Raw genomic sequence first — 26,168 nt, forward strand, 5'->3', positions numbered from 1 at the left:
TTTATGATTAATCTAAACAGAAAAGGAATTTAATTGGGAAGATATTAAGTAGCTCATAGAATTGACCCAGAAGGCTGAGAACTGTGCTTGAACAAGCTCTAGGGAAGACAAAGCCCAGCTAAGATCCAAGCATGGAAATGGTTTGCTTAGGACTCCTCAGCTAGGGCTGATGTATCACTGGACACATCCTACCATTGTTCTTGGATTCAGTAGTCCCTGGGCACTTACCATCTGCTATGGACTGAAAGTTTGTGTCCCCCCGCAAAATTTATATGTTGAAACCTTACTCCCGAAGATGATAGCATTTGGAGATTGGGCCTTTGAGAGGTGATTAGGTCATGAGTGTGGAACCCTTGTGCTGGGATTAGTGAATTTATAAGAAGAGACAGGAGGAGCTTGCTCCACACCCACTCCCTGCTCCCTGCTACCCTCTCTCTGCCATGTGAAGAAACCAGGAAGGGGGTTCCCACCAGAAACTGACTGTGCTGGCACTCTGACCTCTGACTTCCAGTCTCTAGAACTGTGAGAAACAAATTGTTGTTTAAGCTACCCAGTTTTTTAGTACTTTCATTATAATATAGCAGCCTGAACTAAGACATCATCACACCAGTGGGCTCATCTCTAAGTGCCCTGTGTCTTGGCAGCCCTTCCTGAAGAGTCTTGGGTAGAAACATCTGATTGGCTGAACTTAAGTCACGGGCTCAAGCTCTGCTTGCTAGGTTCCAGGAGCGAGGTCCTATCTCCTCACTTCAGCTTCCATGTTGGGAGGTAGACCCTGCCCTCAATTTATCTTAGGACTCCTTCCCCATTGGGAAGAGGTTCAGATGCTTGTTCAGACCCAGCTGCTGATCCCCCAGAGAAGATACTTCCCTTATCTGCCTAGGTCTCTGTTTGCCACATTTCCTCAACCCCTGCTCCAGGCTGCAGGGATATAGCTTCCTTTCCTTTTGTGACACTTACCTGCCTTCCAGGCAGCATTTTGGAGCTTTCTTCTCCTAAATTGTCTGTGGATTGGGTAGGTCTCCTCTGCTCTCTACTTCTTCATATCCTATAAATAAGCTCATGGACCTTACCCTTTTGAAAGTGTTCTCTGCTGAGCCCTACCAGAATCTCTGAGTTCGGTTCAATTAAATTCTATAAACCTGAACGAACCCATTCTCCTGGTTCAAAACGTGGTTACTCTGTGTGAGAGTTTCCTGATTCTGGGTATCGAGGATGCATACTCCAGGCCCTTAGGGAACTCATGGGCCAGTGGAGGAGGCCTAGAAAACCAGACTATCAAAATATTTAGTCCAGGTTTCTCTTTTCAAAGCCTTTCAGGTGTTGAAATGCTTGGGCCACTTTCATTTTTTGAGGCTCTCACTATATTAAATAGCTAAGAATTGTATAGAGAGAGTTAGAAAAATTGTGGTATGTTTCAAATATGTCAATATTGAATGCTTTTTAACATGCACACTGAAACGCAATTGTGTGTGTGTAACCTCATTTGGAAGTAATGTCAAAACTCCCATTGATGTCACTGCTGGGTTGGTAGAGTTCTCCGTCTTGGTTGTCCCTCGTTATCTCTACTCCAGGCATGTCTGGCTCTGACACAGCTTGCTGTCATCGCCTCAGTCCTGGAGGCCTCTCTACAGCCAATCTTGGGAAGCCATCCTGGGCTCCCTACCTTACTGAGTTCTGTTCTCTGCAGGGACCAAGTACTGTAAGCCTGAGAATGGGTCTTCCAGTGGCTAACACTTGGCTTGTGCACCTGTGGTCCTAACCTAACACCTGCACATCTCGTCTTGGGAAGCTTTTGGGCCCTGTGCTGGACTTGGCTTCCTGTGTCTGCCCCTCATTCCCCCTTGTAGAATCCACCCTCGAGTTTCTGTTTCTGGTTTTAGAGCTCCTCTGGGTCACAGCCAAGCTGGACTGACTGCCGTTCTTTGAGCTCAGGGCATGACCTGGGTAATCAGGTCCCCCCACACACTCAGGTTCTCTGTGATACTTTGCTCTGCTGCCTCCCCACCTGTGGCGTGGGGTGGAGCGAGGAATATGCGTTTTAGAAATAGCATTTTGCACTTAACAAAGACCCCAAACATACAGATGCAGGAATAAACATAGTCTTCACCAGGAAGGGCCACTTAATTGCATTAAACTCTCAGATTTGCCAGATGAAAAATAAATCCAATTTATGGAAGCTAGAAGTGGCTAATATTCCGGATGACAAGAGTCCAGATTTAAGAGGATGGTTCTTGTCAGTTGGAGCAATGGGCTGAAGTGGACATGACGGAATTTCGCTGGTACAGATATAAGTCAGATGTGTTATTTTTAATTCCCAAATTCCCAGTTACATAAGCTCATGCTTAGTAATAGCTGAGTGGCAGGCCACATGTAAATGGCTTGGGGGTTTTATCTGGAAAGCTTTCCAGTTATATTTTACCAAACTAACATGACCCTGATTATGAAACGTCTCCGCATGGCACACAAAGAAGCCAAGGAACAATTTTACTAAGGCTTTTAGTTGAAGTGTAAGCAGAGTGAGAATATATGGTCTGATGACAAAAGTCTGCTCAAACAATCAAATAGGCAAAAATTTTTTTGTGGGAAAATATAAATTACTAAGATTCATGGAGAAGAAAATCTGAGTAGACAAATAGTCACTGAGTGACAGTGAAAAAATTTTTAAAGAATGACATAGAGAAGGCATTGAATCCAACTGGCTTTACAGGCAAGTTTGTTCAAACCTTCAGGGAATCATGTTGTTAAAACAATTGCAGAGCATGTAGTCTGCTTTAGTTGATCATTGTCCTGGATATAGAATTTCTGTTGCAAATCACTTTACTCAGAATTTTGAAGGCTTTGATCCATTTTCTTGTAGCCTTGAGGATTGCTGCAAAGTGTGATGCCATTCTGATTCTTGAGACTGTGTTCTCCCTCTCTGGAAACTTGTAGGCTCATCTCTTTGTCTCAGGTATTTTGAAAAATTTCAGAGGTGTGGACCTATATTGTCCATTGATCTGGGCACTTAGTAGCCCTCTCAATCTAAGATTTTCTCTGATTACTTCCACTCCTTTTTTTTTTTTTTTTCTTCCTGTTCCCCTTTCTAGAACTCCTGTTAATTGGACCTCCTGTACTGATCCTCTAACTTAAAAAAAATTTTTTTGTAATGTCTATATCTTTGTCTTTTACTCTATTTTCTGGGGTGATTGCCTAGCTATCTTCCAAAATGTTTATTGAAGTTTTCAATTCTGCTCTCATGTTTTTCATTTTCCAAGAACTTGATTTTGTTGTTATTCTCTGCATATTTCTTCTTCTTTTTTTTTTTAAAGACTCATTTTTTAAAAAATTTATTTATTTTTTGGCTGCGTTGGGTCTTTGTTGCTGCACGCGGACTTTCTCTAGTTGCGGGGAGCGGGGGCTACTCTTCGTTGCGGTGCGCCGGCTTCTCATTGCGGTGGCTTCTCTTGTTGTGGAGCACAGGCTCTAGGGTGCGCAGGCTTCAGTAGTTGTTTGCACACGGGCCCAGTAGTTTTGGTTCGCGGGCTCTAGAGTGCAGGCTCAGTAGTTGTGGCGCACGGGCTTAGTTGCTCTGCGGCATGTGGGATCCTCCCGGACCAGGGCTCGAACCCGTGTCCCCCGCATTGGCAGGCGGATTCTTAACCACTGCGCCACCAGGGAAGTCCCTTATTTCTTCTTTAGAGCATCATCTTCTTTTTTCATGGATGCAATACACTCTTTTATCTTTCTGAAGAAAGCAGTGATAGTTAAAAAAAGTTTTATTCTCCATACATAATCTCTATTTCCTCTAGAAAACTTTATTCTGTTTGTTTCAGACTCTTTCACATAAGGCGCTTCCCTTGAATACCTGACATCCTTGGCTGCGCACTCATATTTGAGAGTGGGTCACTAAAAAGCTGCTCTGAGTGAATGGGTGGGGCTTGGCCATCTAGCTGTCTGTTTTCTTGGGGAACATCTAGTGCCACATCTTTAGCTCTTTTCTTTTGGGTCTGTCAGATTCCACTTAGAAGACTCTTTCAAACACCTGCCTCGAGAATATATACCTGGCTTCCAAGATGCTCAAGAAAAGTAAAAACAATAAAGGGAGAATGTATTCTAGCAGACATTAAAATGTGTTACACAGGCACACTCATGAAAAGGGTGGTAGTATCATATAATTTGATAGGTTGATGGAATATAATTTTAGGTAGTCCAGAAATAGACTGTTTTATGTATAAAAAGGTAGTATACAGTCAAGCTGATATCACAAATTAGTGTAGGAAGGATTATTCAATAAGTGCTGATGGAATCATTAATTATTGGGGGAAAAATTAGCACCTCAGCTTACATTGTATGCTAAAATTAATTTATTTGTTCATACTTTATTTCATTCAATAATTATTTATTTGTCTCATTATTTTCAAGACAGGTTACAGTATTAAATATCAAAGAGGAAAAATAGTCTTAGAAAGTGGGAAACAGTATAAGTATAAAAATATTGTAAAGGAAAAAATTGACAAATTTGACTACATAGAAATTTAAAAGGACAAAATCACACACTGTGAAATTTTAAAGATAACAAATATGCCAGATAAAGAGTTGAAATCTCTCTGTAAAGAGGTTGCCCAAGTTAATCAGAAAGCACCAGAACATGAGCGAAAAATGGGCAAAAACATTCACAGAAGAAACGTATTAAAGACACACGTGTTAAAATGTTTAGGCTCACTAGTAATCAAGGCTTATGCATTGAAAGGTGATATATATTTTTTTCTGATTAATAATCATGGGAATTGAAATTTTTAATAGTGCTAGCATGGGTGCTTTGAAACGGGCACTTTCATATGATGCTATTGAATATACAACACATTTTTACTGGAAAGAAGCTTGTTTCATATCTAAAATAATCCTGAACAACGAATATGTCGATCCCCTTTGTTCGTCAGGTCCTTTCTTCTTCAGCTGTTCCCTCTATCTAGGATGCTCTTCCCCATTCCCCATCTCTTCCCTGGAGCCTTCCTCCTCACCTTTCAGGTGCTGAAGCTCACCTCCTCGAGGAGCCTTCCCTGCCTGCAGTCTTATAGTCTTATCTATCATCCAGCGCTCTGGGAGCCAGCTCGGGGGAGATGGCTGAGCGTCTCGCCATTCAGTATGTAAATTTCCACTTCATTCCTCCATGATCTTCATGGCGCTGCCACCCTCTACTCGGCGTGGTGTTTCCCCGTCCATCGCTGTTCTATCCTCTCCAGAGAACGAGCTCCCATCGCTCCACAGGGTAGGGGAAGGGTGGTCACCTAGCTGCTCAGAATGGAGGAGGGGACCCATGAGCCCACCGCCTTCAGTCAGCTCTCCTGTTTTCAGCTCCACCTTCTCTCCACCCTCAGAGGTAGCTGATGCCTTCACTTATGATTTGCTTGTGCTTTTCTGCATTTCTGAATCATTCACAATGGATTACTTTCATAATCAGTAATCCATTAAAAACTTTTTTTTAATTAAAAATTTAAATTAAAAAATTTTTTGGGCTTCCCTGGTGGCACAGTGGTTGAGAATCTGCCTGCTAATTCAGGGGACACGGGTGCGAGCCCTGGTCTGGGAGGATCCCACGTGCCGCGGAGCAACTAGGCCCGTGAGTCACAACTACTGAGCTTGCGCGTCTGGAGCCTGTGCTCCGCAACAAGAGGGGCCGCGATAGTGAGAGGCCCACGAACCACGATGAAGAGTGGCCCCCGCTTGCCACAACTAGAGAAAGCCCTTGCACAGAAATGAAGACCCAACACTGCAAAAATAAATTAATTAATTAATAAACTCCTACCCCCAACATCGTCTTTAAAAAAAAAATTTTTTTTTTTAAATTTAAAAAATATTTTAAATTTTAAATTTCATACCTTTTGACCCAGTAATTTCACTTCTTGGAATATCTTTCTTTTAAGGAAATAGGCAATTTGGAAAACTTTTATGTACATTCACATCACAGTACAATTTTTTTTTTTTTTTTTTTTTTTTTTTTTTGCGGTACGCGGGCCTCTCACTGCTGCGGCCCCTCCCGTTGCGGAGCACAGGCTCCGGACGCGCAGGCTCAGCGGCCATGGCTCACGGGCCCAGCCGCTCCGCAGCATGTGGGATCTTCCCGGACCGGGGCATGAACCTGTGTCCCCTGCATCGGCAGGCGGACTCTCAACCACTGCGCCACCAGGGAAGCCCCACAGGACAATTTATAATAGAGGATAATTAGTTGCAAACACTCTAAAAATCCAATATCAGGGTCATGGTTAAGTAGATAATGATAAAGCCATATGATAAAGCCATTAAATGGTGTTTCCTAGGATACTTGATAACATGGTGAAAAGCCTTATGATTTAATGTAACATTTAAAAAGCAGAATACAAAATTATAGGTACACCTTTACTCCGATTTTATTTAAATATATGCATGGAAGAGTCTGGAATGAATTACTTCTGAATATTAACAGTTGTTACCCCAAGATGGTGGGATCTCATTGTCTATAATGATCATGCATTACCTTTGTTATCTCCCGCAAATTCTATATATGAAAAAGAGAAGAAAAGAGAAAAGCTAATGTAACCCTAGGTTGCATTAATAGAGGTAGAAGTTTTGAGACAAGAGAGGTGATAATCTGGATTCTGACCACCTGGAGTATCATGCCTAGCACCCAGGGGAGTGTGGCACATGTTAAGAGGAAAGTAGACAAACTGCAGGTTGGCCAGAGACTTCTGGAATCAGAGTCAGCTGGAGGAATAGGAGAAAAGCAGGCTCAGGACCAGCCTGGTGGCTATATCTGTGTGTGGCTTGGATGAGAAGGGCAGAACTGTTGAGCCTCATGTGACCCTTGAAGTCTGAGCCAGGACTGGTGGGAGAAGCTGTAAGGTAGTAAAAGAAGTTCCAGCAATCCTGAGATGAATTCCTCTTCCTGCAAACATCAGTAGTCATGCTGACGTTAGTGTGAAAAGGAAATGAAGGACCTCCAGTCAAGGCACTGGAGGTCAGTGGTAAATTCATGAGGTCAGCAACCCAGTGGTCAGTGAGCCAGCATGTTAGATGGGGAAGAAGTTTTGACATCACCCAGCCCACGAGCTCTCTGTCTTGTTTATGTGTGGCCCATGACGTTCACTGCTCCCATGGGCTGCAGATAAGATGACCTTGGGTTATGAAAAATTCCCAGTGCCCTCCACATAACCCCATCCCTTTCTTTTCTACTCAGGAAGGCAATGTGGATTCAAGTGACTGGAATTGACCTTATAGAAATAACCTTGAATCTGTTCTGATTCCTGAAAAATAGCACATCGCTTGTGAGCTGCAGATCAATGATCAGTGGCAGGTTATTCCTTGCGATGCTCCTCATGCCTAGTTGCCACATGCCTGTTTCTCATCCAATCCTTTCATTTCACAATGGTGACACTGAGGCCCAGAGAGGGGAAAGGACCACAGTCAAGTGAGGGGGTGGGGGTGGGAGGCAGGAGTCAAGCCTCCTACGGCTTTTTCTGTGACCAAGAGTTGCCTGTTACCAACTTGAATTTTGGTGGTGACGAGGGATAGGCTGGTGGGAGGAAGAAGAATGCGATGGAAGACGTGAGATGTGAATCTGCTGTGTTCCATCCAGGCCACATCAGAAAGGAGATGCCTGAGTACAATATATATTAGCCTTCTCCTTGACTCCCTCCACCAGTGCTTGGAGGTGAAGTGGGGCCCATGGGGTGGTGGTATGGGTGGAATTGTGTGCCCCCAAAAGGTATTGCTAACCCCCAGCCACTCAGAATGTGACCTCATATGGAAACAGGATCTTTACAGAGGCGAGCAAGTTAAAACGAAGCCATTAGGGTGACACTAATCCAATAGGAATGGTATCTTTATAGAAAGAAGAAATTTGGACCTAGAGACAGACAGGCACACAGGGAGAATGCCATGTGAAGATAAAGGCAGAGATGGGGGCGATGCTTCTGTAAGCTGAGGAATGCCAGGTACTGCCAGCAACCCATCGTAAGTCAGGAGAGAGGCATGTAACAGATTCTCCCTCACAGCCCTCAGAAGGAAATAACCCTGTGGACACCTTGATCTTGGACTTCTGGCCTCCAGAACTGTGAGACAATACATTTCTGTCACTGGAGCCACCCAGTCTGTGGTACTTTGTTATGACAGCTTTAGGAAGTGAATAGGGGTGGGCTGGGGCTTAGAGCCACTCTTCATTTCATAAGTCTTCACCGCACTGCCCCTGCCCTAATCTGTGTGGTCCCGTCCCCACTACACTATCCTCATCCTTAAACCCCCAGCCCATTTGCCCTTGTGTTTGAGTGGCCACCAGTCTAGGACCCAACCCCAGCCTTACCAAAGGCCCAAGTCCCAGCACCAAGCTCAGAGTGGGTAAGCTTTGAGGGACGGGATGGATGCCCTCCTCACTCACCTAAACCTGTCTTCTCCCACCTTTCCAAGCCAGGACAGGTAGGGGATACCAGAAACACAGGCTCCCAGGGCCCCCAGGTTGGGTTGGCTCTAAGAGACCAACCTCTGACCCCACAGATCTGGCCTCTCAGCCTGGCTTGGGGAGAATCCCTTGGAAGGGGACCTCAGCCTCCTGGAGTTATGCCCTTCCAACGTATGAACAGTCTACTTTCTGCCCAGTCTAACTTAATCCCTCACTTTATAGTCAAAGTGAATGCAGGGGGCTTCCCTGGTGGTGCAGTGGGTTGAGAGTCCGCCTGCCAATGCAGGGGACACGGGTTTGTGCCCCGGTCTGGGAGGATCCCACATGCCGCGGAGCGGCTGGGCCCGTGAGCCATGGCCGCTGAGCCTGCGTGTCCGGAGCCTGTGCTCCACAACAGGAGAGGCCACAACGGTAAGAGGCCTGCGTACCGCAAAAAAAAAAAAAAAAACTGAATGCAGGGCTAGGCCCATGGTAAATGAAGAACGTCTCCCCGGCGGTCCTTAGAGACTCACTGGGGAGATGAAATAGGCTCGTACCAAGCAGTGATCCAGATTGCCGAAAGGTAGAGATCATCACTGGAGACTGGCTGGAGAAGTGGGGGAGGGCTTCCTAGAGGAGGAAGAACCTATGATAGCCTTGCTGGAGAGGGTGAGCTGAATTTTATTGCATGGCATTAGGAGCCAGGTGCACTCATATATTTTCTCTTGTTTTTATTTCTTGCACCTGTGAGGCAGGCAATATTATCTGCATTTTATAGCTGAGAAAACTCAGACTTGGAGAAGTGTAATGATTGACTTAAGACCACATGGCTTTATACGTATTACAGGCAGCATTTAATTTGAGGACCCTCTAACATCAAAACTCATCTTACTCTTTCTTCTGCTTCAGGCTCTGCCTTTTCCAGGGTACGGAAGTGTATAAAGGACTGGTGGGGTTTGGAAGTGTGGGGAAGAGGCACTCCAGGCTGGCAAAGGAGCAGGGTGAGAACATACCCAGTGAGTCTGGGGAGCTGTGAGGAGGCTGGTCTGGTTGGATCTCAGGGATTCAGAGGGAACAATGGGAACCAAAGCTGGAAGAGTGAGGGCTGTAACTTATCAGGCCGAGCATTCAGGCTTGATGGGTAAGCAGTGAGTGAGTGAATTCTGGGGTGAAGGATACAGAGCTGGTGTCTTGAAGACCTATCTTGATGGGACAGGGGAAGGTTGTTCACCCGCTATAATGGTTCTCAAGGAGAAGCATGTGGCCACGTGAGGTGGACCCCATCCCCTCCTCCAGCCCCACCCCCAGATCTCCCTGGGTAGGGGAGGACAACCAGCAGGCAACAGCTTGTCTCCGAGGGCCACTGAGTGTTGCCTCCATCCGGGTCACCTTCCACGTCAACTCTGCCAACACTGGGCTTATCCTCAGCTGTACTTCCCACATCCTAGATGGCTCATCAGGCCCTAAGCACCCCCTCAGTCCCCAACGGTTCCCCTTCTCCATGCCTTTGCACAGTTTTCTGTCCAAACAAGGTGTCCTCTTCCCTCCCCAGCAGACTCCTATTTATCTGTCAAGATCTAGTTCAATTGCTTATTTTTTTTTTTCCTGCAACCTTTGTGACTCAGAGGCAGGATTTGATTCCTCCACTGGACGCTGGCCGTCCCTTCCACCTCTCTACACTGCCATTGTCTGTTCTCACTGTGTGAGTTTTAGGTGCATGGGGAGGATTTACGATGCAGGTCCTTGAGTTGCTCCTTCTGGTGGGCAGACTAGACAGGGCCAAGGTAGGAGGGGGCAAGTGATCTAAACCTGCCTCCCCAAATACCGAGGGGTGCAGGCCCATTTGAGCTGGACTCTGAAGGGCTTGGCTGGCATGCAGGCAGGGTGGGGAGCAGTGTCCAGTAAGGAAGCACACTGCAGTTGGGAGCGTGGCCGGGGCACTGGATGGCCATGGGGCAGGATGGGGACAGACTCTGCTTTGGCCACTGATTAAGGGGCAGGTTGAGGGGGCTGGTGCTGGGGCATTTTAAAAGGCAGTGTTTAGGACTCAGAGCTGCTGAGAGGCAGTATGTAGGAGTTTGAGGGTTTAAGGTGCTGCCTGGTGTTGGGATTGCTAAGGCCAAAGACAGATTATGCAGGACCAAAAAGGAAGCCTGGGTAAAGCAGCTGTCCCCCCACCCCAGGCACATCATGACAGTATCAATACACACCTCGCTTGTGGTCAAGTCCTGTTTATTTTAGAAGGATAAACAGCAGAACTAGGAAGGAGTGATGAGAACAAGACCCCAGTCCCCTTGACAGGGCCAGATCCAGCACAGGCTCTGTCTGTGTGTGGGATCAAGGCTGACCCAGCAGCCTCGACCAGCCTTTTTCTGTGAGGACAGGGTGTGTGGACAACCTGGGCAGAGGTGAATCTTCCAGGGGGTGGGGGTGGAGGAAGTTGTCTCCGAGTCCCTTTGAACACGGTGAAAAAGACCACAGGGCCCAAACACCCTTGGCCAAGAGCACCCCAAGCTGCCTCTGTCTGTGCCTGGGACAAAGCCACATTCTGGAGGGGAAACTATGGTGCCCTCTGGTCACCAGGAAGGCCCCAGGTGTTCAAGAACAACATGCAGTGAGGCCTTCTGGCCAGCAAGCACCTGCTTCCCCAGCCCCAGTCATCTCTGCAGAGTCTTGCACTAAAGGCAGCAAGACTTCCCGGGCTCTTATACATACTGTTTCTTGGAAGCAGAGCTGCTGGGGCGACTGGGGGATTTCCGGCCACTCTGGGGGGGTGGGTCCAGGAAGAGGGGGGGTCTGGAAGAAGCCAGCCTCTCCTCCGTAGTCAGGTTGGCCCAGTTCTGCTCGCTGGACGAGAGCCCATTGTACGTGGGGCATGGCGGGGATGAGGGCCCCTCACCCATGGGGAGGTAGAAGAAGACCTGGTCAGCATAAGGCTCCGAGGAGGTGCCCTGGGCTGGGGGCGTGTCCTGGCTCTGCCGGGCCCTCATCCCCCGGTTGAGGCAGCGGCACAGCAGGTACGCCAGCTCCAGCAGGTTGAGCACCAGGGAGATGAGTCCAACCACCAGCATGAAGATGATGAAGATAGTCTTCTCCGTGGGGCGTGAGACAAAGCAGTCTACGAGGTAGGGGCAGGGTGAGCGCTGGCACACGAACACAGGCTCCATGGTCCAGCCATAGAGACGCCACTGGCCGTACAGGAAGCCTGCCTCCAGCACACTCTTGCAGAGCACGCTGGCCACATAGGTGCCCATCAGCGCCCCACGGATCCGCAGGTGACCGTCTTCCGCCACCGAGATCTTGGCCATCTGTCGCTCTATGGCTGCCAGTGCCCGCTCCACGCGTGGGTCCTTGGCTGGCAGTGCCCGCAGCTCCCCCTCTTTCTGCCGCAGCCGCTCCTCGCGCCGAGACAGGTAAATGACATGGCCCAGGTAGACCAGGGTGGGCGTGCTGACGAAGAGGAACTGCAGCACCCAGTAGCGGATGTGGGAGATGGGGAAGGCCTGGTCGTAGCAGACGTTGGTGCAGCCTGGCTGGGCCGTGTTACACTCGAAATCCGACTGCTCGTCGCCCCACACTGACTCGCCAGCCAGGCCCAGGATGAGGATGCGGAAGATGAAAAGGACCGTCAGCCAGATCTTGCCCACCACGGTCGAGTGCTCCTGGACCTGGTCCAGCAGCTTCTCAAGGAAGCCCCAGTCACCCATGGCTCCTGGGCCTCCGCCTGCAGGGAGACAGAGGACACTGTCAGCATCCTTCTCAGCTGTCCTAGCAACAAGCCTGCAGGGAGGCCGGCCACACCCATTTTACCTACAGGGAAACTGAGCTCCAGGAGGGGAAGGGACTGGCCTGGGGACTCACACCCAGATCTTTGGATGATGACTGCTAAGCTCTGGCAAGGGTACAGCTAGGGTCCCTGTCTAGTCACATCTGTGTCCCTCTTGTTCCCAGCTGCAGTCCCAGGGTGACCACAGCCGAAGGAGGTCTGGATCAAGGTGAGGCTCCTGAGCCTGAGGGAATAGAGAATTTGAGGAACTTATCCAAGGTCACAAGGCTGTGCCATGCCCCTCCTCCCCTTTGCCCAGGACAGGCTGTCCCCCCCACCCCAGTGGGGGAGTGGGTGGTGGTGGTGATATCTTCAGCTTCTCAGGGGGCCGAAAGCCTCAGGTCCCCACTCCCCACCCCACCAGCTCTCACCCAGCTGGCCTCACTCTAACCTCTGAGTTTATGGTGGGGTGGGTGAAGGCATGCTAGACACTCAAGGCAGCATCCTGCATTAGCTCCACCTGTCAGCGATACTGACCACCTGCCGCTCAAGTACCGGCACTTGATCCTGTCCCCTTTCTCCATCCCCTCCCCCTGCCAAAGCTGTCGCTGCCAAATTCTAGACTCTTGAAAGGAACTGTCATGGCAGGGTGGAGGCACAGGCCACGAAGTTCCCAGAACACCACGGGGAGAGTGGGGGAGGAAGGTAGGGGAAAGGGGCAGGGGCGGTGCTTCTCCCCAGCAGCAAAGCTGTTTAGAGCCAGGCTCTGGAACCAGGCCTGGGTTCAAATCCTGACTCTTCTACAAACTGGGACCTTGGATAAGTGACGACCTCTGAGCACTCCTCTCCTGTAAAATGGAAATGATACTATTCCTACTAACAAGGGTTCTAAGGATGCGACTGAAGGAGGCAGGAGCCTGGCTTAGCGCAGACGCTGGCCCAGCAGGCTGGGTGAGCGCAGCCGCGGTGGGTCCCCCAGCAGCCACCCTCAGCCCCTGGCACGTGGCAACCTGTCCCTGCCCGCTCGGCAGCTGGCAGGTGGCGCCCCAGCCCAACTCACCGCCTGCCTGCCGGCGGCCCAGGTGACAGTGGGGACGCGCGTCGGCCGGAGCGGCGCCCGTGGGAGCCCTGCCTGCTGGACGGCGCCTGGCGGCGGGGGCGCCTTAAATAGCACGCGGGGCGGGGTGGGGTCAGGAAGCGGCGGGAGGGCGGCGGGCGCTGTTCCGAGCCGAGCGGGGGCGGGACGGGAGGTGCAGGCTCCCTGAAACCACACTCAAGGAAGGGGCCCGGGAGGTGGCGCTGGGGGTCGAAAGGGAAGAGGATGAGAAACCGCCGCTTTCCATGTCTGCCCTCCGAGGTCTTCAGGCCGACAGACTCTCCCAGCCTCAGCTTCCTTGGCTGTGGAACAGGTTCTCGCGGAGGGGGTTTCGGGGTTGTGAGTTTCCCAGGGTGGCTACATTTGAAAGGATTGCAGCCAGAACTTTCTGATCTCAGGCAACTGGCCTGAGAGGCTGTGAGAGATGGGCGGGTGGGGATGAGGGTGCGGGGGCCTCTAGGGAAGGACATCTCCTTGCCCCTTGGTGAGAAGGGAGAAGACCCCTCATTTGTGGGGTGGCCACGGGGTGCCCCCCGCAGTGCCCCCCCTGGGACAAAGCCACATTCTGGAGGGGAAACTATGGTGCCCTGGGGTCACCAGGAAAGCCACACTGGGTAATCAAGACTCGTTAGGGCATGGGGAACCACACTGGGAGAGAGGGGTTCTAATCTGCCCTCCCTGGCGTCTGCGGTGGAGCTGGGGTCTCTACCCAGCCCCTGTTCTTGCAGAATTCTCAAACATCCCCACTCCTGGGCAGGCTACACAATCAGAGGGCACTAAGAAGTGCCCGTGGACCACGTGAGACTGGGGAGGGGATGGCTGGCGGGGACTCTCCCGACCTTTAGCTTGGATCCCGTTCTCATGCCTCTAAATACGGGGTGGGGGGAGACATCCCAAGGAATTAGGGGTGGGCAGAGCCTGCCATTGCTCATTCAGGCATCATCCTGAGTGTGAACACTCGTGTGCTGCAGGCACTGTATGTGGAGCTGGAGACTTCACCACAAACCAGCCAGATGCGGTCTCTGGCCTGGGGCTCCCACTGGCTGGGGCAGAAGGCAGGAACTGAGCGTATCAGCCCTGGGGTTAGAGTAGATGCACAAAGTTCTCCTGAGAACTACCAGACTCAGAGGGACTTGGTTAGGAGCGTTTCCTGGAGGAGCCTGCGCTAGCCACGTCGATGGACACAATCAACGATCTATAGCAGGAATAGAAAAGAGTTTTATCTGAGCCAAACTGAGGATTCTTCTCCAGGAGATAGCCTCTCAGATAACTCTGAGGAACTGCTCTGGAGAAGCATGGTTTTCAGCACAGTTTATATCTTGTCAGAACAAAGAACATCAGACAAGTCAGGGATACATTCCTTCAAGGTTTCAAGAAAAACAAAACCCAGAAAACCCCAAACCCCCAAAAAGCACAGCTCAGCAGCGCACAGTGAGTCAGTACGGCCTTGGCACCTGGGAAGGGAGTCATCACCGGAGGAGTAGCGGCACGGGCGTCCCAGGAAGGGAGGCATGTTGTGATCTTTATTTTTAACATGAACGTTCTTTACTTCTGGTCAATGCACCCTTTTCTTTAATAATTAAAGCAGATGAACAACGTAGGTTTGATAGGTCACAGACAGGCTGTTTTAGTTAGCATAAAATTCGAATTAACTCATGTACAAGCCAGAATGGCTTTCCCATACTGCAATATGTGAAACTTGCTTTCGTCAGCCAGATGGGGGCTGGGGGGAGAGCATTCTAGGCAGAAGAACAGCGTGAGCAAAGGCCCAAGGACTGGGGGCCGCGACGTCCCGAGGCTTCACCGGCCTTGGTGGGAGAGGCAGTAGGGCCTAGAAGTTGAGACTTTTCTGTTTATCTCTGTGCCCTTAGGCACGTTGCTTAAACCCCTGTGCCTCAGTTTTTTCCTCTATAGATTGGGGAGGTAATAGTTCCTACTGTATCGGGCTGATGGGAGATCCAATCAAAGCACATAGCATAATATTAGTACACAGGAAGTTTTCCAATGGATGGGGGCTAAAAAGGTAACAAAACATTTTTGTGACAAAAAGGGTCAGTGGGTTGGTCTTGGTGGGAGCAGAAAGGGCTGAAAGGGAGGGAGCTGGGGTCAGAATGTTGGTGAAGGATAGGGCAGCTAAGGAAAGGGAATGTGGCAGGTGGGGTCCAAGGCCTGGGGCCGGTGTCAGAAAGGTCCTGTGTTCCTCCACAACAGGATTCAATCTTTGGATTCCTGGTGCCCCAGGGTGGGTGCCCCAGGCTCCTGCCTTCAGCCCTCGCAGGAGGACCTCTGCGGCAGCAAGTGTGGTGGGCTCAGCCCAGACGTCAACTTCAGGAGGCTGATAGCTTCCCCTTCCAGGACTGTCCCTCAGGGCCATGATGAGCTGAGCCTCCTGGATTTCCAAAGCTGACGAGGAGCCCACGAAATTCTGACCCCTGAGGGCATGAGAACCGAGGTCCCTGGAGGCGGGTTCTCACCACGCCCCCACTACAGCCTCTGCTCCCAGAGTTCCTCTCCTGTGGCTGGGCCCAGGCCCTCCCAAAGCCTTTGTGATCCCAGCTACTGGGAAGGAGGGAGGAGCTGCCCTCACCCTCACCCCTTCCTTAGGGGCTCTGGAGGTTAGAGTTTGAATGATCCCTCCCCTTCCTGGAAAGGATGAGCCAGGGTCGGCCAAGACAATCCCACAGCCTGGCCATTCCACCTGGGAAACATCCTTAGACCCCCACACCTCCCTCTGTTCCCACTGCCCTGACCCTGTTTAGGCCACCATCTCAGTGGCCTCCCAACTGGTCTCCTGGCTTCCAGCCCAGCCCCACCCTTCCCCAGAAATCAGACCACACGCTGCCCTGCTTAGAACCCTTCTGTGGCTCTCCTTTGCCTCCTGGCCTCAAGCACCTCTCCAGCCTCCTCCCTCTTCCCCTTTCACTCAGTGATCCAGCCATACTTGACTCTGGCCTTTGTCCGTGCTGTCCCCTCTGGCTGGGGCACCCTCACATGCTCAGCCCTACAGTTGTTCCGGACTTTGCTCCACGTCCCTTCCCCCAGAAGTCCCCTTGCTGGCCTCCTCTGGATTAGATGAGCCTTTACGTTCTCAGCGGCTCACCTACTGCCCCTGGGTGCGCTGTTTAGTCCTGTTACATACATTCACACTGTTGTGCGACGGATCTCCAGAGCATTTTCATCTTGCAAAATTGAAACTCTATACACATGAAACCATCCCCATTTCCCTTCTCCCCATCCAGGGTGCATTGTTTACTTGTCTTTGTCTTTACCCCGTCCCCTATTAGTCTGTGAGCCCCTTGAGGGCAGGCAGCTGAGTCCTGTTTACATGCCCAGCACCTAGCAGGGCCCCAGGCTCATATACGAATTTATGAATTCAACAAATTATTTACTGAGCGCTGAGCACTGCCTGGTGCTGCTGTCCTAGACACTGGAGATCAACCAGGAACCAGCGATAACAAAACTCCCTGTCTTGTGAGCTTTACATTCTAGCCGGAGGGAGACAGACAAAATATAGAATGTGTTAGCTGGTGATACCTGTTAGGTGGAGAGTAAAGCAGGAAAGGAGGATGAGGGCGCAGGAGGTGGTGGTTTCATTTTTGAACAGAAGAAGGGAGAAATTCTCATGAAGCAGCTGACCTTTGATGCAGGCCCTGAAGGAAGGGAGGGACCCCTGTGGCTCTCAGGAGGAAAGCACATTCCAGGCTGAGGGAGAGAGAGAGTGCCAAGGCCCTGAGGCAGAAATATGCCTGGTGTTTCCTGCCTGAGGGAGAGCAAGGAGGTCAGCGTGACTGAGTGAGGTCAGCAAGGAGAAGAGATGAGGGTTCAGAAAGGCAACAGGTGGGGCAGGTCTTGGAGGCCCCTAAAGGCCAGTGTGAGATGCCTTTGGAGATTTGGGGCAGAGGAGTGACATGGCCTGATTTAGGTTTTATGGCATCACCCTGGCTGCTGTGCTGGGAATAGACTGTGGGAGTGGGTGGTGGATGCAGATCTCCCCCTTCAACGGAGGACTCGCTGCCCAGCTGTGCGGAGTCTGGCGAGCTGACAGCCTCCAGGTCTACTTCAGCTATGCAGGTGGCCAGGCTCTGCTTGGGGTGGCCCCAGGCAATGGCTGAGCCAAGCGTGGTCAAGGGCCCAGCCACTTCCATCCAATGTGACCATCTTTGTCTAACGGACACAGAGCTCCCACGAACGGGTCTTGTCGCTCGGTCCTGCTTCCTCCCCTTTCCATTCACAGGTGTTCCTCCCCAGCATGCCCTTTGCACCCCTCTCTTTTGCAGCATCTGCTTCCCAGAGTTGGAGCAGGAAGCAGGGAGATTATTGCAGTGAGCCAGGTGATAGATGATGCAGGTGTCTCAGCTCGGACTGCTGTAAAAATACTACAGACTGGGTGGCTTAAACAACAGAACTTTATTTCTCATAGTCCTGGAGGCTGGAAGTCCAAGATCAGGGTGCCAGCCTGGTTGGGTTCTCAGTGAAGGCCCTTTTCCTGGTTTATATCGGGCTGTCTTCTGAGTATGTTTTCACATGGCAGAGAGAGAAAGACCATCCCCCTCGTGTCTCTTCTCATAAGAGCACAAATCCATCCTCATGAGCCCACTTCCCAAAGGCCCCACCTTTTAATAACATCACACTGGAAGTTAGCGTTTCAACATATGAATTTTGGGGGAGACACAAACACTTAGTCCCTACCAAGGGGCTTGGATCAGGGTGATGAATACAAAATAATCTATTTGCCTTGGGCTGCAGGGTGGCTGTCACCTCATGGAGTAGATGTGGACTCGAAAGTGTGTATATGAAATCTAAATCATAATCATAAGCACTATCGAAGGAAGCTTGCAGTGACTCGTCACGTGGTTGGGGGAAGAGGAGGTAGAGGTGTGTACCCTCATAAGAGAAGACCAGGGGACGTGAGATGTGTGCTGGGGACTCTCCATGGTGAACAGTAGCTCAATACATGCTGGATGGAAAGCGTGAGCGGCACTGCTGGGGACAGCTCTCAGGCCAAATGTGGGATGCTTAGGGCTGGAATATTCCCTCATCTGTGGTCCTGGCCCGCAGCTTGGAGAAGCGGGACCAGGACTGGAGGCTCAGTCCCTGCTGGGATAGCTGATGTTGTTCTCTGGTTGCTCTGACCTCAAAGCCATCCTTATCCAGGCAGTGGGAACCGTCCTGGAAGATGCTGGAATGCAACACAGCAAATAGGTAGCGATCAGCCCTCCCTGGGACCTTGGCAACCATCCACTCCAAGCTGGGACTGACACACCAGATGGCCTGGGCGGCAGGCAGAGACTTTCCTACGCATGGTTGTGCATGGATATTTACTGGATATGTTAGCGCTGAACTAACATGTTATGACACTGTCTCCTTTTATCTCTGCAACAATCCTAGGAGTGGATACTGTCCTGAGTGCTGGGCTGAATATGTTCCTTTTGCCCCTCAGATCTGCTCTGTGCCCTGGGAGGCTGACCCGTACTGACCGTCTCAATAGGCTTCTGTGCCCTCTGGTTTCTGGTTGTGTTGGGTCAGTGGGAGCCGCTGGCAGGTGGGTAGGAGGTGGTAGAGTGAAGTCGTGGTACTTATTTGATTGCTGCGGTTGGATGCCTCCTTGCAGCCTTTGTGTGGCAACCCGTCCATTGCTACCCTGGTACTAGCCCCAGGGCACCTTTTATGGGTTTCCTTCAGCATGCCTATACCTTCAAAAACAGTCCCTCAAGGAGACTCTTTGAAGTTCCTTGGTTTGAATGTGCCATCTGTTTCCTGTTGAGACCCTGACTGATAAAATTCCCATTGTATTGATGACAAGACTGAGGTTCTGAAAGCCTGTCCAAGGTGCAGCATGGTGAAGCTGTGGTCATGAAGTGGTTAAGCTATGATTTAACCTGGGAGGTGAGTGTCAGCCCGGCCCGGGCCCTTTAAACTTGGCTGGCTTATCCACCACAGTAACGACCACACGTGAGAGCAAAGGTGAACCCCAGCCTGTCCTGTTGACACAATGACCTGTCCTTTCCCCGCCTGCACTGGCTCTTGGCTCACTGCCTCCTGGATTTCTGGCTCCTGGCCTTGGCTTTGATAGTTACTAAATGTTCCTCTGCGTGAGTATAGTCTTGCACCCCCTTTTGCTTTCCATCCTGTCCTGGCTTGGATGTTGGTGTTCCTGAAATTTCAGGTCATCACACAGTGCTGGGAGTGGGGCTGGGATCCACCTGGGGTTGGTTAGTGCAGGAGATGAGTGTGTCTCTGTCTCCCCCAGGCTCTGAGCTCCTTGGGCTCAGGTCCTATTCCCCTGTGCAGTCCTCATGTCTGCCAGGGGCCTGGGGTGGAGAAAATGTTCAGGGAAAGTGGAAGGAGCTGGATAGCGCTTGGGTGAGGCTGGGGCTTCATGCCTTTAGAGGAGCCTGTTGTGAGCATACAGGAGTGAGAGTATGAATAACAGGGATTTTGTGTACACAGGGTGGGGTGCACGTTGTGGATGGCAGTGACTGGGTTACAAAGGAGGAAGGAGCGTGGTTTGTCTGCAACCAGAGGGCTGTGACTGTGTGCGCTCAGGGCAGGGCCTCACTATGAAGGGCTAGCGCTGCTGTTAGAGGGAGCACAGCGCCCTCTTGTGACCACACCTACAATCACAGCATGTATATCTGTAGGTTCCGCCCCAGATCCCTCCTGGGTCAACCCCAGCCCCAGCCTAAATTCAGCTCGAGCCATGGAGCTCTCTCCCCTTCTGAGGGGCTACCTTGTCTGCCCTCAGGGTCTTGTGGGTGGGAGTGTGGGAGAAAAGAAGAGAGTCAACCTGTATAAAAGACAGCCTTTATTGATTTAAAAGAAATTGCCTCGGGGATGTTCCTATCAGCACATCCACCTCAAGTCCCTGAGAGTAGGGTCTGAAAGGCTGGCAACAGACTGAGTACACTTGTGGGAGGAAGATGGGAGCAAAGCTGCCTGAGGGTGGAGGAATAAGATGGGGGGCAGGTTCCCAAAGGGCAGTGGTGACCCAGAGGATCTCTGGGTGTCTCAAGCCGGGGTTGGTGTCACCAGAGCTTACCCCTCCTCTTCCCAGGCTCACTCTCAGCCTCCAGACCTCCACTGCTGGGAGGATACTTCCTTTCCATCCCAGGAATCTGGGTGCTTCTCCTGAAGGAATGAAGATTCCCTTCGGTCTGGTATATCTCACCAGACCCAGGGCAAGCATCTTTCCCTTTGTGGCCTCCAGGCCTCTGCACCTGCTTTTGTGTGCTAGGAAGCACTTCTCACCTCTCTTAAACATTCCTCCCTCAGGGAAGCCTCCCCCCATCATCCCCTCCTGGCTTAGGTGAAGCCCAGCAGAGTCCTCTAAGTGACCCCTTGCAGGCAGTAGTTAATTTGCTTGTCTTTCTCCCAGGAGGGCTGCCAGTGGGCCTGTGGTGTGACCTATACCAGACAGACAGCACAGTGCCCAGCGCTCAAAACAATCTACTAAAGGTGAAATTGAATAGTGTAGTGAATTCAGAGTGGGGCCCCCCAGCCCCGGGAGGACCCCTCCACCGGCACAATACCTCCCTGCCTGTCCCCACGGGCAGCCCAGGATCGCTCCCCAGCCCGTGGTCAGATGGGGGTCATGTTGGGTGCCGAAGCACGTAGCTTGTCGTCGCTGGAATCCGGGCCCAACTCCCCGGCCTCCACCAGCTTGTGGTGGCAGCGGCAGGTGGAGGCCTGGCTGGCGGAGGACGGGGGGCCGCGGCCCCGGAGGCCGCTCTTTCTGGGAAGGCTTCGCACGACCCTGTGGAAGATGAGGTAGCAGATCTCGCAGAAGGTGAGCACGATGCAGACGGCGGAGGCGCCCACCATGAAGTAGGTGAAGAGCTTCTTCTCGGTGGGCCGGGCGATGTAGCAGTCCACGACGTTGGGGCAGGGGGCCACGTTGGCGCACTGGACCAGGCGGGGCATGCTGAAGCCGTACCAGAGAGTGTGCAGCAAGTAGAGGAAGAGGAATTCGATGAGGAGCTTGAAGATGAGGCTGAGCAGGTAGGTCCACCAGAGGCCACCGTGCTTCTTGCCCGCGTTGTCGTACAGCTTGGCGCACTGGTCGCCGTGTTTCTCGCGGTGCCGCCTCTCCCGCTCCTCGCGGTAGGCCACGTGCAGGATGACCAGCAGCGACGGGCACGTGACGAAGATGAGCTGCAGGGCCCAGAGGCGGATGTTGGAGATGGGGAAGAACTCGTCGTAGCAGACGTTGGTGCAGCCTGGCTGCTTAGTGTTGCAGTCAAAGTCCTTCTGCTCGTCCCCCCACACGCGCTCTGCAGCCACCACGTACACCAGCACGCGGAAGACGAACACCACCGACAGCCAGATGCGTCCGAAGGCTGTGGAGTACTTGTTCACCCCGCTCAGTAGGGCCTGGAGCGTCTTCCAGTCCATGGTGCCTGGTGGGGGCGCTGTGGGCCGTGCCCGCCTGACAGGATGGGAAAACCGGTCTGAGAACGGGTAGATGACATTTATAGAGTATTTACTATGTGCCAGGCGCCGTTCTGAGTTCTCTATGTGGATGGATTCGTTTGATCATCCCAACGACCCTATGAGATCAGGACTGTTGTTCTTCCTAAGCTACAGAGAGGAAACGGGCACAGAGAGGCTAAGTAACCTGCCCAAAGTCACAGAGCTATATGCCGGAAGGAAGGGAATGTGCATTTGCTGATAATAACAGTTATTATTTATTGAGCATTTACAACGAGCCAGGCAAGGAGCTAAATACTTTATGTGCTGGATCTCATTTAATCCTTATAAGGACCTTGGGAGGTAGACACTATGATGCTTCTCATTGACAGATGAAGAAACTGATAATCAAATGAGAAAAGGATTGCAAAGCACTCAGTACACAGTAAGTGCTCAATAAATGCTGGCTATCCATTGTGAAATCTAGAGCGGTCAAGTCACTCATTTAAAACTAGAATTGGGGCTTCCCTGGTGGCGCAGTGGTCGAGGGTCCACCTGCCGATGCAGGGGACACGGGTTCGTGCCCCGATCTGGGAAGATCCCACATGCTGCAGAGCGGCTGGGCCTGTGAGCCACGGCCGCTAAGCCTGCGTGTCCGGAGCCTGTGTTCCGCAACGGGAGAGGCCACAACAGTAAGAGGCCCGTGTACCGCAAAAAAAAAAAAAAAAAAATTTAAACTAGAATTGAATTCAAGGCTGGGCTGTCCACCGCCTGCTCTCCATTTCTCTGCTGGATGCCTGCCCCAGACCAGCTTCTCAAACTTACCTCGTTGATGCCTCGCTATCATCCTGTGAAGTTGGGGTGATGAACCCCAGATAGGAAACTGGGGCTTGGAGAGGGGAAATAATCTCCCCAAGGTCCCACAGGCAGTGGGTGGTGAAGTTGGGAGACCAGTTCAGGTTGCGGGGGGAGGCACATGGAGAGGGAATGGTCTGGTTCCTGGGGACACCAGATCCAGGAAAAATCTAGGGACACCTTCCTTCCCTGTGCCAGGACCTGAGGGAGCCCCAGACACACCAGCAATCCGGGATGCCGGAGCTTTGTGGTGGGGAGTCATGCTTTGTTCAGGTCCCCAGATCACACATCCTCCTCCTAGTCCTGGAATGACTCAGAGGGTGTGGACAGGTGGGTCTGCCTGAGTGCACCTAGTGTCTACATGCTGCAAAGGGTGTTGGGAGCGTGTGCCTCTCCGTGTGTACGTGTGGGCTTGTGTGCACACGTGAGTGCTCCTGGAGCCGCTCTGTGACTCTGAGCATGCATGCTGACTGAGGGTCCACCCCTGCATCACCACTTCTCACCCCTCCACCACCACCTCCTGCTCCAAACCACCATCACCCTTGCTGGTATTATTACCAAAGCCTCCTGGCTGGCCTTCAAGTGTCTGCTCCTATGCCCGCAGAGTCCATTAAATTGAATCATGTCACGCCCTTGTTTCAAACTTTCTACTAGCTTCCATTACACTGAGAATAAAACCCCAGTTTCTACATTCTTGCCCTACTCTCCTACACTCTCCACCTGCCTCTCTGCTCAGGCCGCAATGGGGGCCTCTGGGGCTTTGTAATTATTCCTGCTGCCTAGAATGCTCTTCCTCCAGAAACTTGCATGGCGGCATCCTTCTCATTACTGAGGCCTCTGCTAAAACATCCTCTTCTTAGAGGCCACCCTAGATTACCCTGGACCTGGAAGCCCCTGCCCTCCCAGTCACTCTGCTCCTGTCCCCTTTATTTTCTCCCCGGAATTTAATTACCAGTGGGAATTAAAGTATTTGTTTAATCCTCTACCTCTCTGAATTTTCATGAACTTCTGTTTCACAAGGGCGCTTATTTTATACGCACTGGCAGCAGCATACAGTAACATACTTAGAATAAAAAAAACGTGTCTGCCTCAACTCAGCTCCTTCTAAGACCTGTCCTTTGGGGAGTGGGATGTGTATTGAGCGTGGAGTCACATCTGGATTCAAGCCTCAGCTCTACCCCTTCCACCTGGGTGACTTCCAAGTTCTCCTAATTTCTTTGACCTTCCTTCCTTATCTCTAAAGAGAAATAATTCCTACTTTCTTGAGCTGTGGTAAGAGTAGTAAAAGGCCATTCCTTCCCCAGCCTGCCACTCACCTGGCGAGAGTTCAAGAAGACTGGAGTGGAGGTTGGAACCCTGTCTGCCAGCCCCGGAGGAGAAGGGCCCTGACAGGTGCTTCCACCTGAGCCTTCTCAGGGCGGCCCACCTGGGGGCTGCCCCCTCCTGGGCCCCCACCTTCCACCTTCCAGTCCTGTCTGCCCAGTCCTGTCAAACACACCCTAGGGACGCGACTCACCGGCAAAGAATTTCCCTCCAAGCCCAGACCCGGGACTGGTGGAGCCGGATCTGGCCCCCCATGCGGCCCCCCAGCAGCAGCTCCCAGCTATCCGCTTTTCCCCTGCCCCGGGACCAAGGCGCGCCCAGCTTTCACCGTCACTCCACAGTGCCGGCCGGCCCCCTCCTCGGGGCAGAACTCCGCTCCCCTCTCCACCCCCCACTCCAGCCGTCACCAGCACCAAGTTTCCGTCCATTCCAGGCAGCTTGGGAGCCTGCCGACGGGGGAGGGGGTTGTCCGGGAACCTTCAGCAGCTGGAGCCCCCTCCCCGCCCAGAACCGAGGGGTGAGAAGGCAGGTGGGGAGTGGGGTGGGTCTAGTTCCCTCGACCTCCTCCCATCCCCTCACCTGCCAGTCTCAGCCTGGCCCGAAGGCAGGATCAAGCCCCCACCCCGCCCGGGGTCGCCGGGGAGCGCTCAGCGGCCGTGGGCGCGGGGTGGGGAGGCGCCCCGCACTCACCAGCAGCGGCGCGGCCAGCGGGGGGCCGGGACCCCGCGTCCTCGAGGCCCGCAGCGGAGGCGAGCGGGACCGGAGCCGCGTCTCTGCAGTGGCGGCGAGGCGCGTGGCGGCAGGCAACGCCGGGGGCGGCGTGGAGGAGGGAGGGTCAGGGGAGGAGCTCTGGAGCCGCCCGCCGCAGAGGGTCGGGTTTTAGTCCAGACACTGTCACTCGTTCCCCCGGCAACCTTCTCCCGGGCTTGACGCCCGTCTGAGCCTGGGCTTCTTCTTCATGTGTGAAACGGGGGCATCTGTGGCCCTGGGCAGGGCTGTGGCAAAGGGTCCGATGAGATTCGGAGCGTGAAGCGCTCTAAACTGGTTAAGTGTCAAGTGGTCCCCAGACGGACTGCAATCAGGACTAGCCCACGTGCGTTACCACGGGTACTGTGTCCGCGCCCTGCGGGTCACTGTCCCCGCCTGGCGCTTGGTCTCGACCACTCCCGGAGGCTGCCCTCCCCGCGTAGGTGCGTGGCTCAGGCTCCGCGTCCTGGAATGGGCATGGGCACTTTGGAGAAGTGGGGGGCAGGTTGGGGGGCAGACCCTGTGCCCGCAGCAGGAAGGGGCACTGCGCCTGGAAAGGAGATGGGGGGATCCTTCGTCCAGGGGTGAGGGCCGGATGGGGAGAGGCCGTTGCCTGGAGTTACTGCAGGGGGCAAATCCCATGTGCGGTGCGGGGCGGGAGTAAGAGAGAAGTGAAGGAGCAGAGCCTGCGCTTTAGACCTCCTGCGGAGGGAGGCGGGGCCTGCGGTTGGGCCGGGCCGGGCTGGGCTCTGAAGGCAAGGACGCTTTGTCTTATTTACTAGTGTGCCACGACTAGGAACGTAATGAGAGAGCCCCGGGGCCTCAGCCTGGTCGGGGAACCCCCAGGGTTTCCGGCCTCCCGGGGAGTCCTGGTGTCTTAGTCACCAAAGGGCCTGAGCACTCCCTGTCTGGACAGAGATGATGTTGCTAGCTGAAGGGTGATTATACGTGGCATCTTCCCAGGACTGTACTGGTTTATGCCTGTGGCCCTGGTGTAATTAACAGCATCCCCGTTTACTCTCAAAAGTAACTCCAAACTTGGAAAGATCAATTACACCATCACCCTACCTACTCCTCCTGGTAGAAAACTAACACTGCATTGGGGGCTCAGAGACATCTTTGGTCCCTGCACTGTCCCGCAGGCTTTATTTCATCATCACAGTGCCAGATGAGGAAGGTACAATCCTTCTCACTTTTATGAGTGAGAAAGCCAGAGAGGTTGTGTGACTTGCCCTGGGTCACACAGATAATAAGGAGCAGAGCTGGCTCTGGAGGCCTCAGCCATGCTGAGCTTCTGGATAGGGCAAAGCCACAGGGCAGAGGCCATCTTTTACTTTGAAAATCATTGCTGAGACTGACCAGTGCTGGGGTGGGCCGGGTGCTTCTGTGCATGTGTCAGTGTGGGACTGTGTGTGAGTATGATGGTGTCCTGTGGGGTGTCCATGACTGCCACCTGCACCTTACCTTCTCCGGCTCTGCTGCATTTCAGAGCAAAACCCGTTCCCCACTTCCTCACCTCCTAGTCAGCCTTCAACCCGTTGAACAATGTTTTCACCCAACCATGTAACTAAAGACAGCCCTAT

General features: G+C 52.4%; 2 protein-coding genes across 2 annotated transcripts; both read right to left on the reverse strand.

The window, feature by feature from the left end:
- Nucleotides 1-10,618: 10,618 nt before the first annotated feature.
- Nucleotides 10,619-13,291, reverse strand: GJA4 (gap junction protein alpha 4). The gene is made up of 2 exons (XM_030870010.2): nt 13,219-13,291; nt 10,619-12,116 (listed from the first exon to the last, which is right to left on the reverse strand). Exon 2 carries the CDS (start codon nt 12,097-12,099, stop codon nt 11,098-11,100), a length of 1,002 nt encoding a protein of 333 aa, XP_030725870.1. The 5' UTR covers nt 12,100-12,116; nt 13,219-13,291; the 3' UTR covers nt 10,619-11,097.
- A 6,907-nt stretch (nt 13,292-20,198) lies between these two features.
- On the reverse strand, nt 20,199-24,578 carry GJB3 (gap junction protein beta 3). The gene is made up of 2 exons (XM_030870045.3): nt 24,529-24,578; nt 20,199-21,679 (listed from the first exon to the last, which is right to left on the reverse strand). The coding sequence occupies exon 2, from the start codon at nt 21,643-21,645 to the stop codon at nt 20,833-20,835; it is 813 nt and encodes a 270-aa protein (XP_030725905.1). The 5' UTR covers nt 21,646-21,679; nt 24,529-24,578; the 3' UTR covers nt 20,199-20,832.
- Between the last annotated feature and the right edge of the window lie 1,590 nt (nt 24,579-26,168).

Source organism: Globicephala melas, chromosome 1, assembly GCF_963455315.2.
Source record: "Globicephala melas chromosome 1, mGloMel1.2, whole genome shotgun sequence".
In the NCBI taxonomy this organism is placed as follows: Eukaryota; Metazoa; Chordata; class Mammalia; order Artiodactyla; family Delphinidae; genus Globicephala; species Globicephala melas.

What these genes read in the sequence shown, in the direction of transcription:
- GJA4 (XM_030870010.2), bottom strand. Translation starts at nt 12,099, where the DNA reads ATGGGTGACTGGGGCTTCCTTGAGAAGCTGCTGGACCAGGTCCAGGAG.
- GJB3 (XM_030870045.3), bottom strand. Translation starts at nt 21,645, where the DNA reads ATGGACTGGAAGACGCTCCAGGCCCTACTGAGCGGGGTGAACAAGTAC.